Genomic DNA, 14,576 nt, shown 5'->3' with positions numbered 1-14,576 from the left:
TTATATTTACATGTATTTTTTATTGTATATAATTTATTTAAAAATACACACAAACACATAGACAGAAAGAGAAAATTAACATTTGTAAATAACCGTACAATACAAATGTAAATAACTATTTATCTTCAAATGGGATTACATTTATATTTATTAATAATAGAATAATCAATAAAAATCACGTAGGTTTTTTAAATAAAAATATTGAATCTTTTATTTTATTATATTTTATATTTTTATGATTAAAAAAGATAATGTATTTATATTTAGTTTATTACTAAAAAAATAAGCAAACACCATACAGTACGTGTGATGGTTCTCAGTATAGTTTTGTTGAAAGCATATTGTAGACCAAACTGAGCCAATACTAACTTTAAGCTTTATCTTTAAATCCTCAAGACCCTAATATTAAATATTGTTAAGATAAAATACAGATATATCAGTGTGTATCCTTTTTTCCTTTGCTCTGTCCCCAAATCAGTTCTCAGTTTATGGCCTCTGAACAGGTTGTTTGAATGCAAGAGTTCACTTTGCATGCTGGCTCCATCCCAGACAATGGTTTATTCTGTCAAACTTGGCCAGAGCATATTGACATTACAGCATTTATTTTTCTGCATCTAAAGCGGGTTTTCGTAGCCCATCTGCTGTGATTTTCAGACTGCATAACAGAGTATGGCCCATCATAAAATTTATGTCCAATCTGTGGAAAAAGTTGGTCATAAATTTGCCTCGGTTTAAAATGTGTGGGACAGCAACTCAGCAACAATCAGTTGTAATATTAGGCTAAATTTTTTAAAGTTAGTCCTCAGAGGAGCAGTTTTGAATGATAGTACAATACAAACAAATAATGTCTAGGGCAGAGTGTCAGGTATTAAAATAAAGTAAACATCAGCCTCAGTAATTTAGTTATTTTGTCAAATGCTTCAGTTCAGAGAATCTTTAATAACCTCACAACTGACTGCACCAGAGAGCAGTTTGAGCATTTGTCCTCTGTTCCTAGAACCTCCAATTGTCTTGTAAGCTGTAGACCTTGATGCCAACTCTTATGAGAAGCTGTCTCTAAAGGATGTCAGTGGCTGTATGTAAATAATAAATAAGAGCATCTGCTGGTTCCTGTTATGTACCCTTTACTTATTTCTCATTAAGTCAGTCAGCCTGAGCGAAGAGAGCGCTCCTCACTTCTAGTTATTGTCTCATTGATGTGCACATGGTGCGCTGACGATGCTTGAATAATCCTATACTTTCAGTTTAGCTTACTGGTTTTCATATTAATGGAAACATTAAGGTTTAATATGGTAACATTATTATTACACAGATCTATGGAATACTCTAATTGGTCAATCGTGGTCAGACATTTCATCTTCCACTGTAAAATGATATCAGTCCGCTCACCCTGGTAACAGAAACTGGCACTACTTTCACAGCTCATATCACACCGCGGATGATCCATTTCGTACAAACAAAATTCTGAAACATATTCTGATAATCTTGGTTTTATTTACTAAAATCTTTTGTGTACATATACTCTATACATTTCACAAGTTGTATACATTCATAATGAGCAAACAATACACATTTATTATATTTATGAAATAATAAACTCTTTCAAAGAAGAATGATTTCAATTGTTCATTGTAAATTCATTCTAATGCTCTAATAAAGAAACGATTGACAATATTGTGATAACTCACCATCACTATGTAGATTGTTTTAGGCACAATGATGCATGTCTGAGTTTTATTGTGCTATATTATTGTTATTGCAGGTAAGTATTTAATATTCAAACTAAAGGAAAAAAAACAACCAAAAAACACTATTATCATGCACCTGTCAAGTTTGAGATTTTGGGCTTTTTGGATTTTCATAAAGTGTTTTTTCAAACTAGTGGAAAGAAAACATCCAAAAGACACTGTTAAGTGTTTCTTTTATATCACTTTATTTATTTGTGTCAATAGATTTCAATTATAATACCGTTAACTCCACTTCAGTAGCACTTACACAAACCAAACTTTACATTTTTATTCCTGTCTATATCCTGAAGGTTTTTACAGAGGGATTTGTTCATATATAATTTGCTTGATTATATACAACATTTTATTCCCCCCAAAATTTTTAAAATATAGTGTTTTCTGTCCGTTCTAAGCATTTTCTGAATTATGGAGTGACAAAAATGAGATACCCAAAATTCCCTTTGTAATGACTCTGTCAAAAGAATTAAACAAGAATTTTGAAACTGACGTCATCCAGTGTTTAGGTTTTTGTACTAGATATTTATGCAAATTAGCAAACATTTCATTAAACAATGACTCATTTGCATATTCAAACCTACCATTTTAGAAAACTTATAATACAAAAAATGTTTGCAATTATCAATAAGTAAGGTGATAACTAGTTTTTTTTTTTAAAACCCTATTCACCTGCAGTGTCTCGCCTGTTTTATATGTCCTTTAAATTACGATAACCTCTACTTGATTGTCGAACTTAAAGCAAAGGAAAGATCTCCTATGGATGAAACTCAGCAGGGGATACATTAAATTACTGAGACCACACATTTATTCTTGCTTAGAAGTGTGAATCTAAAACACCTTCAAAAGTGGCAGCACCAAATGAATGTCTTTTTATAAAGAAGATTTTTTATTTTTGTATACCATGGCTGCTGTTGAATGCCTGATTGACTAACATTCTACAATGTGCAATTATTTACCAATAAATACACAGCTGTGAGGTAGTTCTAGTCTGCTGACCTCATTACAGTTCCATATCAGTTTGTCAATTTATTTATTTCAAAATCCCTACACTCTAAAAAAAGATGGTTTCTTTAAAGGTTCTTTACGTGTAGAACCAGTTCTATTTAGAACCATAGTATCCTGAAGAACCCTTTTAATACTGAAATGGTTCTTTCTGTCAGAGTTTAGGGTTCTTTATTCTTGCCCTTTTGTTTTTCAAATCTGTAACTGTCAAAGCACTTTAATTAGTTTCTGGAGTTCAGTGATCCAACTACAGACTCAACAGGTAAATTATTTCATTCTTAAATTTAAATACAAATTTAACTTTAAAATTGTATCTGGTTTTCAAACAAACATGTTCTTTTCTCTCCTTTTTTGATCACATGTAAGTGTGAGCAGCTCTGGCTGAGGATACTCCTCTTCTCCACTAAGTAAGTAACAGAGACATTGAATTTATAATCCATATTGTTAGAATTTTTTTTTAATAATTACGTATTTATTACTAACAGAGGCTACACTCTAAAAAAAGATGGCTCATTAGGCCTACTGATTTTCTGGAGTTCAGCTATCAAACTACACAGACTGTCAACACAAACTCAGTAGGCAAAATAAATTATTTCTTTCTTAAAATGTCTATAACTTTTAACTTTCAAATTGTAACTGGTTTCTTACAAATCATGTCTTTTTCTCTTTCAGTTTAAGAGAACATGTAAGTGTGACCAGCCCTGTTCAGTTAAGGATATATTTAGAATATAAAGGTTATTATAAAATAACAAAAATATTTAATTTATGGTCCTTTTTTGTTTGTTTGTTTTGTTTTTACAAAAACAAATGGAAGAAGACACACTGTAACTGAACTCAATTACGTATTTCAGATCCTGTCACATCCTACAACCTCATCGTCTGCAGAGAGCAACGGCCACTCAATCACACCAAAATACACATAATGATGGACTTACAGGCATCATAGAGGATGACGAAATTACAGTATTTCACTGGAACTTGGTCTTCATTTCACTATTTCCTGTTTCTATTTTGTTTTACTTCTTTAAGTATTTATTTATGTAAAACATTTCATTAAAAAACAAAATGTATTCTGCTAATAACTAATTGTAGTTTTTGGTTCAAATTCATGTCATCAAAAAATAAAAGTACCTAACTGACACGTTGTTGTTGTTTTTATGTAAAACCCTAACAGAAACTGCAGGATATTGTAATACCAGGCAGATAGAGGAGTAAAACAATATAAATAAATAATATATACAAATAATATTAATAATGATATAAATATGTTAATATACCAATATTAATGAAAATAAACTATCATTAAAATTTTTTATTTATAACACTATTAAGGTCCTATATAGCATTTTCAATGCAGGGTTCTTTATGGAACCCTATAAAAAGGGTTCTGCTATTGTTACAAGCTGAAGAACCCTTTTCTGGTACTGTTTAGAACCAAGTTATGAACCAAAACCCACAGAGATACTGACCATCAAAGAAATTTAAAAAGCTTTTTGCAGCTGAAAAACGACATTTTAAAACTACATTATAGCACAGTGGTTATTTGGCTATTTTTGAAGCTGTTAAACTTACGGTTTCGCAAGTCAAGATGCTGCTGGTGAACGCAGTTGGGAGATGTGCTTTAAGGACAAAAACCTGACAAATATCTTGAAATACATTGTAACCATGGTACATGCAGAATATTTGACACCTATGTAACAGCCACTTTGCGGGTATGCATTATTTTTCAATAATTCAATGGCCCGTCATCAATTCGTCCTATTAGGTCCTTTGGACCCTTTAAAGGTAGTTCAGCCTGCTGAACATCATATTATCATCATTTTGATGTATTAATACACTTCAACACCTCTGATTCAGTCTCATTAAGTGCATAAAGAGCAAGAATCGAGCCTGTAAGAAATCACAATGGCATATGCAGCCTTACAGTGGGTCTCTGTACTAGAGACCTGCAGAGTTGAGCTTTTTGTCACATTGACGCTGTCTTTATCTGTGAGCCATGCCATCTGTCAGAAACCCCAGAAGACCTCTTTCTGAGCACACCATGTGTCTCCACATAAAAGGGTGGCTTAAGCAAACAGTACTGCACAGCACCATACCTCACTCGCTTGAAGATTCATTATTCTATGAGATTACCCTAAAGGCATTTCCAGATGTGGCTTTATATATATATCCTAGACTTCACCTGTTGTTCCGGTGCTATACGTGTTAGTACAGTTGATATGACACTTTAAATCATTAGCATTAAATGAAGTTAAGCTTAAAATAAAATGCGAGAAGATCAGAAGGGCTGTGAATTTTTAGATGTGGTTTTCCAGCTGTGTTCTGGTTTCAGGTGAGCTGTTTTGGTAGCATATTGGTGGGATAGCGTGCAATCGTGTCTCATGAGGATTCTTGCTCAGTTTGATTGCATTTGCACAACACACTGCTTTGCTTGCTGCTAATTTACTTGAACATTTCGTGATTACATTAAAAATTATGCCTGAGCCGATTAAACAGAGATGCTGATTACAGGAAAATATCATACATGTCTGTCTTAATGCAAAATAACTCATAAAAATCTATCTATCCATCTATTTATCTACCCATTGTTCTATCAGTCTCTCTCACTTCCTTTCATTTTGTTGTAAAGAAACTAAAAGAATCTTTCATGTCATACAAAATCTATAGCAACAAACTATATTTTTGTTAAATGAAAGAGTTGGTCTTGATGTCTTTCTCTTTTTTAAATAGCCTACCTGCGTTATTAACCAGCTAGAGAAATGTCTTATAGTTAAAATTTTGATCTAAAAATTATATATGAAAAAAACATAACATAAATGAGCTGTAACTGGCTTTTCCACAAAGGCTGAGGTTGAAACAGCTGCATAGTTTCAACCCATATTTATTCAGTATCAAGCGACATTCGCAGGAGCCCGTGCAGCTCAGATAACCTCATCATCAATCCAGGACAGAAACGGCACCTCAGGCTATAGGAATGTGATTGGATTGTTTCATCTGTGACATTTTGCTCCTCTGTGAAATATTCAAATGTTCTAATATGCTTCAAAAGGCACTTGGCCTTGCCAGTCAAATTCACATGAGTTTTTCAGAGAGGACAGAAAAAACCCTAATTTTATGTTTAATCCCTGATGTAACATTTAAGCTTACAGAATGTATCCGGATGTCGAGTAAATCAGCATGGTGAACAGAAGCAGTGTTTAGTCTTGTCATGTGGTGAGTAGATGCCATTAGACGAAGCGAACAAAACAGACTGTAGAACAGATGAAATTGTCAGTAACCAGATAGGTGTACACAGGCCGTATTATTTACATCAGGAAATGAGATAACTGAGAATAACATGTTTGAAATTCAAGGAAGATTGAGCAAGATGAAAGAATTAAATGATTTAAAAATATGTATAATGGTGGATGTTTTAAGCTTTGGTGGATGCATGTCAGACATCCTGCAGGGCTTTTCATGCACAGCAGAGTTGAAATGTGACTATGAAAAAAGAAATACATTTAGCAACAATACTGATTGCTGATGATGAGAGGCTGAGGAACAATAGTATGACAATGCATTAAAATGCCATCAAATATGACCAAATTATCAAATATGAGAATTTTGAGTCATGTCCCCATTATTTTATAGATTTCCACATTTAAATGTTGTAGTTAGATTTGATTCTCAGATTACTTAAATGACAAGTGGATTTATGAAGTCTACATTCTGTCAACATTCTGTCAAAACTCTCAATTCTCAATTACCTCAGATACAATAGACAAACAGATGCATAGAGGTAATTTTGATTAAAACATAGAAGGCATACACACTGGTAAGTAGAGTGTAGGAAGCTCTCAAAGGAGTCTGATGTGAAATTCCAAAGAAACCAATTAAAAAAGAAGGGAGGGAGCAATAAACAGAGCCAGAAATCCTTCACCACCTGTAATAAAGTGTCCTCCAGAGCCTTAACAGGATGGATTACAGGAAGGGTCACAGCGATGTAGGGGATTGACAAATCATGCATTGACAACATAATAGCCAACATATGATGAAATGAAATAAAAAGACTTCTGCAGCTTTATAAGTGAATGCTTACTGTTGGGAGTCCATTGGGTGGGTTAAAGCACAATGCAAGCAAAATGTACACTGGGTAAGAAGGATCCATATCTTTCTTGTTCAGAAGATACTTGAGGCAGTTTACTGAAGATCTTAGATGCCTTCTCAAGTCCAGAAAGTGTAAATGTCACATCCCGTGACTAACACTCACCTCCACCAGAGCAGCTGTTGGCCTTCTATTGATGTCTTTAAATGGCAGTGAGATGTAACAACAAAACATACAGTCTACGTACAATCACTGCATTACAAAATTAAAAGATTTTAATGTTTTAATAACAGCCAAGAAAATCAGGCATTAGCAAAAACACTCTGTTTCTCCCACAACAGCATCAAATTAAACTTTATTAACACTATGAGCTGGTCTGAAAATAAGATGATTTGTCCACATAAAACTATTTAAAACAACAAAAACCATACTAAAAAAGTATGTCTCTGGAGACGTACAGAACTGCTTAAGTAATTTATATAAGTATATTCTTTTTGATGGAATGTGACGAAGCGTTTGCAAAAAACATGTTTCAATTCAGCCAGAAAGTTGTTGGCACTGTGCTGTCTTTTACTTACTCAGCAGTTACAAACAAAAACTCAAAATATAAAAATGTAATCATCCAGTCTCAAATTGCTTGGTAATAAAAAAATATTTACCAGAAAATAAGGAAAAAGTTAAAGTCTTAAAAATGTGCATGTTTGCCGAATGGAGAACACAGTGCAAAGCCTCTTTGGCAACAAAAATTAAAGCCTACACTCTGCCCACTTGTATTGTTATTTCCAAAACATTCATTAATTCAAGCACAGATATATTAAAATAACAGCTTTGCTGTGACAAGCATGCCAAGACAGTCCCCAGCTGAAAAACAGGGAACGTCATAATTGAGCTCAACTGATCATCAATCTAAACCCACCACATACGTGCAAGAGGGATGATCGTTCTAGTACACCAAATAAGCCAAATCACGATCTTCAGGTGAATCACTAAAAATATTAAACTCATTACTATGATAGACCTATTGTAGAAATAGCTAGATGCTTATACCATATATATTTAGTCATAATTACTTATACAGTGTTTTAGAATTATATTTAACCAAGAAACTTCAGATTTCAAATTTCCCTCTTGTTTGTTTGCTGCTTTGCTATTCATTAATGAAAGGGTGCAATTCTCCAAGCAGAAGATCAAATACAACATAAGCATATAAATAAAACACTGACAAAGGAGAAAGGAAATCCATTAATAAATGTAAAAATAAAACAAAAATGATGTCAATGCATCTGTTAAAACATTTTTACTACCATAAATTCGATTTTAAATTACAGATCAAATTAAGAGTTTTACACTAGAACGAACTGAGAGAGATTAATCATATAAAACTTTTATTTTGAACTGAAGAACAAGTTCAAGTTACAACATATCAGTAAGCAAATTCTGTTTCCAAAAAGAAATGATTTTAAACTGTACCATTGACATAGTCCATGACAGGAAACCTTTCAGTTTTTAAACAATGATGTACAATACTAATGAACACTTAAACAATGCAAGGGGGAAAAGACCAGATGCCTGTTAAAAGATGACCGTTATAAAGACCAAATCATACAGTCCTAAATCAATTAATTAACTACAGCAAAAATGAGTTTCAGTGAGGCACCTAAACTTGGCATTACGTGCTAAAGAATGTAAACAAAAAAGGAGGTGAGAATATGATCTGACAAATATGAGCAGCTAATATAGCTTATTAGATTATCTCCACAGAAGGGTAAGATCATATGTATGGCGAGAGGACATCATTTGGCATACTGTATAGTACATTTTCCCTTTGAATAACATTATGACATAACAATGGCTGGTACGACAAAAGTTATGCGTTCAAAAAACGGGGTGAGGAGGAATGTAATCTACGCATTCACAAACGTGCGGCCATTATTAAGGCTTCTATACCTCTGTGCATTTTTGCCAAGAACCTCTAAATGCCCTACAAAAAAAAAAAGCGGTTGGGTTGTGTGCTGATATTTCATAGTGTGGGATATGAAGAAAAATACTGGACTGTCTTTGACTGTAACAAAAACAAAATGCTACAGTACTACGAGAACATGCGTAAAATGCTCCAACATTGAGATCCAAACACTCTAACGACATTCTGGCACTGAATCTCGTCACAAACCACTGAATTACCTACTCTACCAGACCAACAAACATCGTCATTCCTTTCAGAAATAGCGTAATTGAATGGTAACAAAACTCTTGAAATGTCTGCAAAACCTGCTTCGTTACGTCTTCCAAAAAGTGCAAGTAGCAACCGAGTCAGGATTTACTGCATTCAGTAGTGCTTCTCCTGCAGGTAATCTTTCATTTTGTTCGGTAAAGGTAATTTCTGGATCAGATCTATCCGTGTGTACTGGCGGATAACAAAGCGGCACAAGTACTGCAGTGAGCGCACTTGCATAAACCTCGAAACAGGATTGGTCAGTCTAACGGGGTAGGTGACGGACCCCGGCAAGCGAGATCTGGAATAGCAGAACGCTCCATTCTCTGAATCCTTGACCGAATTATCAATGAGATCCACGATTGACACATGGCCTTCGATGTCAGGTTGCTCGTAGAAGCTGAAACTGCCGTTCGAGTGTTCGATTCGTGTGTGAAGAGTCTTACCCTGTGAGCGAAAGCTCAAGCTTAGAAGATATCGATCATCGGAGCTGTCACGGACTAAAAAAGAACCGTCTGGAAGATTCATCAGCTTTTCTTCGGCCTCCCATCTTGTAATGGGACCCCAATACCAACCCTGCTTGGCTAGTTTCTTTAGTTCAGCCGTGAGACTAGTAACCACCATGGGTCCGCTGTTCTGCACAGCATCGTAGACCCGCTGCACCCCTGGAGCAGAGTTGGGGTCAAAGTTGAGATGGTGCATGACTCTCTCTGCAACCTGAGCATGTGTACCACCAAACCCAGAGAAGCTTCTCTGGAGATAACTATCGGGCAACAGAGGTAGCAAGGGGGAAAGTGGGGCTTCCAGTCTGGAGCCCTGCAGCAAGACATTTGCAGTATTTAAAAAGAGTTGGTTCACTGATGACGACTCCATGAAGATGTCTGGTGACAGGAGGTCCTGGTCAATAGGTTCCTCATCTGCATGAAGAGATCTGCATCCCTCTGACTGTGGAACGACGTCCATGGGTGTGGTGCCATCTAAGCAAAAAGAGCGTGAACCTTCGTCGTCAGGAAAGAGTCCATCGTCTAAAGGCATTGTGTATTGAATATAATCCTGAGCTGCGAGACCAATGACTACAGGCACATGTTCATCCATTTCAAGGTGCAAATCACCATTCTGAGCGCTAGAATGGTGGTCTGGCACATCGCTAGATTCTTTGAACTCTCTCTGGAGGTCTAGGAAGTCTTGGCGCACACCGTTGAGAGACGGACTTGGAGCTGAGGAGTTCATTAATGCCTTAACGTCCATTTTGATGCACGTCTCCTCTGAGTTCACTGGTCTGAGAGGCCACGGGGTGGGACTGTAATGATGACTATGGACGGATGTGGAGCGGGAGGAACGCTGGGATTTTATTTCACTTAGAGTAATGGGTGCCGAAGAAGAAGAGAAGGTGTCATCATCTATAGAGCATACAGATGGAGAACCACCCTTGACCTTTGGTTTCTGTTTCGCTGAGAGTCTCCTTTTCAAGGTGCCCATGAGACCCTCGCTCTTAGATCGGCCTTTGGGTCTTTTTTCATCCTCGTTATCCAGGTCGCTACTGACGAGATCTTTGCTGTAGCATCCTCCAAACAGAGAGTCTTCAGCGGAGAAACTGGCTGACAGGTCCGGCTGTGATACGGCAAATTCATTCTCTTCTTTGCCTTTTATATTAAATGACTTTCTAATTGTTTTCAGACTGATCTTCTTCATTCTGAAAGATCCCCCTTAATGATTTGAAGGGGGATTATGCGTGATGTTTTTGGGATGAGGGAGAGGATTGTGAACACTTACACATAGCTGATCACATACGACCCACGACTGCCATACCTGCAAAACAGAAAAATACATTCATTCATTACATTCAGGATAAAACAACAATCACAACTCATGTTACTTTCACAATTTAAGACAGAAAATTCAGTGTGATTTTTAAGGTTTTCACCCATTTAGACACCTTTTCACCTTGACTAACTCATCATGAGTGGTGTGACAAATATTCTGTGAAGATTCTCAATTTGTCATAAAAGCTAGAGACTGAAAAATATCCCACTATTAATACCGATTCTTGACAAGGTAATAATTAAATGATTATTAGACTACATCCAATAACTGGTCTAAATTGTCCAATGTATTTGTCCTTGTTTTGGGTTATGTCCGATTGTTACATTATTCAAAACATTTTTTTTTGTTTGTTTTTATTTAGGAAATGAAAAGCACGGAAGCATTAATTCAATCAAAAGTGACAGTGAATTCAATATTAATGGTCGAAATGTCATACTACTCTTACTATTACTGCAGTATCCGGTATGTATTCTGTGCATAGTATGCACATTTTCTGTACACATGAAATACCAGAATGACCTACTTTATTTGCCAGAATCTGCTAAATATAACTCAAGTACGCTGAAATCAGTACGGAAACTGTGTTAGGAATGGCATACTACCATACAACTCCTACTATATTGCAGTATGCTATGTGCATACTGTGAATAGTATGTGAATTTTCTGTATGCGTGGAATTCCCGGATTATTATCTGCTACATTTGCTGAAATTCGATGTATGCATCTGAAGACACTGCATGGGATACTGTTTCCCAGAACGCAACGTGCTCCATGTGACGTTTCATCTTCAAACGCGTGAGTGAACTGGAGGAGGGGAATAGTAATTATAAATGTAACACTTGTATATGTTTGTAAACATATACATGTAAACTACAACCTATCGCTGTGTATCTAAAAATAATATCGTTAGCAGGACATAAATCGTACTTTAATCTCTACGGCACATTTCCAATCAAGTCATATGACGACACCTTTAGGACTTTATACAGTACTGATTGTTTTAAATAATAATAATATTGCATTAATGTAATATATAAATAAAATAATAATTCAATTACACAAACAGAATTCAATTCCGCTATAAAGCAGCTCTAAAAAGAAACAGAGTGTATAAGGACAAATAGAATTTGTTGGCAGAGGCTATTAACATTAACTCCGCCCACCAATGCCTGGCTGCGATAAACAGCACTGCAAAGGACACCTGTTTATCTGTAGTATCAGTGGTGCAGTGAGTAAATGATGCAAAGTTTGTGCTTTTGATGCGATCGACCCGAGTTCGATTCCAGCTTTTGTCAAACTCGTACTTCTCCTTTTCTCATCACATACCAGAAGGCATTTATTTTCAATAAAAAATAAAGTAAATATTTGAAAAGTGGAAATAAAACGCCTCATTAATAATACAGTGTTATTAGGTATGCTTAGCTGTATGTGTAGGGAGGTTTTTGACCCAATAAACTGGCAAGGCATTCATCTAATAAAATGTGTGTGTGTATATATATATATATATATATATATATATATATATATATATATATATATATATATGATCATTTACACTCAATATGTTATTGCATACGGTTTTAAAATGAACTACAGTACTGAAGTATAAATATCTGCCACCTAACTATTTTTGTGTAAACAGAATTTACCATTATTTACACTTACTGTAACTAGAATATATTGCTATTAATGTTCAGTGTTTGTCATGTGATGACACTAGCACACTATTCTGAAACATTTGTTGTTTATTGTATACTGTTTCACATACTATTCTTTAAAAAATAGTAGGCAGTATGCACTATGTACTGGGCAGTAAGCAAGTATGCCATTTCAAACACAGCCAATGTTACAATATATAAATATATATATATTAAATACATGCTATTGTTTTAAACTTTCTATTCTTCAAAGAATTCTGAAAAAAAAAATGTATATTAAGAAGTGCACATAAATTCACTTAGTGAAATATTAAGTGCACAAATGTTTTCAACACTGATAATAATAAGAAATGAAAGACCATATGACACTGAAGACTGGAGTATTGGCTGCTGAAAATAAATAAATAAATAAATAAAAAAAAAAAAAAAAAAAATAAATAAATAAATAAATAAATAAATAAAAAAAAAAATAAATAACTCAGTTAATACTTTTTCACAGTATTGCTGCATTACTGTATTTTTATTTATATAAATCAGCCAAGGTGTGTATAAGGGCAAAAAAAATAAAATCTTATCAACCCTTAACTTCTGATTGATAAAGACAAAGATTAAGGTTTTTTTTTTTTTTTTTTTTGTAAATAACATACACAAATAAATCACACACAATAGGACCAGCAACATGAATCAATAAAGTAAACAGGGTTTTAAGAGGTATGAATTAATGTTGATTTTTAAAAGCTATTTTGTTCAATAAACAGTACAGACTCACCAGATTAACCCCAACATAATTAAAAACCATATTGCATAAGTTCATCATAAACACATGGTACCAAACACCACTTTTCTAGGAAAACGTATATGGTTATCAGGGTTGACATTCACATGTGCAGTGTATTTCAAAATAATGACATTATTATATTGCAGTAGGTTAAATATTTATGTCCTATTGTTGTCTGGCATGTCTAGTGCACATTATGAATTCATCAGATAATAACCGACATAAAATATGTATCTGCCATTCTATAAACAAGTTACACAGTTAAAAGTTCAAAACACTCCTTGAATTCATCAATAAGAGCGTGCTAACGCTTTAAGAGCAGTTAGCACTCAGGCTAACCTGTACAGGCCCTGTATATTAAACAGCACTTCTCTGTCTAATCCTACAACGCTAACCATCAATATTCACATACAAATATTAACTATACATTACCTGCCGTGGCTTGAATACACTGTCAACTAACAGCAGTTTTCATATCAGTGTCCACAGAGCTATGAAATCACATTAGGAGACATTATTACTTCACGGCTAGCTGATACCTGCTCTTACAAAAACAGCGCAGAAACGAGCTCAATTTCTACAGAGACGAGGTATAATGGCCACTTTACGATCGCGTTTTGTGATAAAGTGACACCGTACGCTGTGAACGTTTTGAACTGTGCCTATTTTCGGCGTTTGAAACTTTTCTCTAGCTAGCTGCCATTTTTCCTTGTAACGTTACTGTCTCTTTTCTCTGCCCTCTTTTGTTTGCTGTTGCATCATGGGAGTGAATGTGAAGGAGGGGAGGAGATCTTTGATGGAGCGCCACTGACTGTCTGCTTGAGCACAAGAAACCGCATATAAATATTGTTTATGTTATTAAATAATAGGCATTTCTTAAACTTATTTTTTATATAAATGTAAGGCCGTTATGTTATTTCGTTTTATATTTTGCCATGGTCATTTTTTTTTTTTTGGCTGTAATTTTATATAGGCTACTTCCAGTTACTAGTTATTAGTTATTATTCCAGTTATTAGGCTACATTTCCTGTTGGCCAACACAATCATATTTTTGTAATGTCACCTTGTAGCCTACATAAGTGGTTTATTACTGTTTTACTGATTAAGTCTCTCTGAAAAGGTTAAATAGCACTTAACAAACCTTTAGTTTATGTGACAAGTTACTCTTGTTACATACATGATAACACACAAAAGGGTTCTGGAGTGTCTTTTTTCATGGGCAATAATGGTGGTAATATTTTTTCTTTAAATAAGACTTTATGATTAAAAAAAA

At 34.7% G+C, this 14,576-nt stretch overlaps 1 protein-coding gene across 1 annotated transcript; it reads right to left on the bottom strand.

Moving 5' to 3' along the window:
* Positions 1-8,199: 8,199 nt before the first annotated feature.
* Positions 8,200-14,076, bottom strand: LOC109088238 (suppressor of cytokine signaling 6-like). Its single transcript, XM_042718394.1, has 2 exons — positions 13,736-14,076; positions 8,200-10,852 (listed from the first exon to the last, which is right to left on the bottom strand). The coding sequence occupies exon 2, from the start codon at positions 10,733-10,735 to the stop codon at positions 9,158-9,160; it is 1,578 nt and encodes a 525-aa protein (XP_042574328.1). The 5' UTR covers positions 10,736-10,852; positions 13,736-14,076; the 3' UTR covers positions 8,200-9,157.
* Positions 14,077-14,576: the final 500 nt, after the last annotated feature.

The sequence above is a fragment of the Cyprinus carpio genome, chromosome B2, assembly GCF_018340385.1.
Source record: "Cyprinus carpio isolate SPL01 chromosome B2, ASM1834038v1, whole genome shotgun sequence".
NCBI lineage: Eukaryota > Metazoa > Chordata > Actinopteri > Cypriniformes > Cyprinidae > Cyprinus > Cyprinus carpio.
Note: the sequence above shows the minus strand (reverse complement) of the source record. Positions and strands in the feature narration are given on the sequence as shown.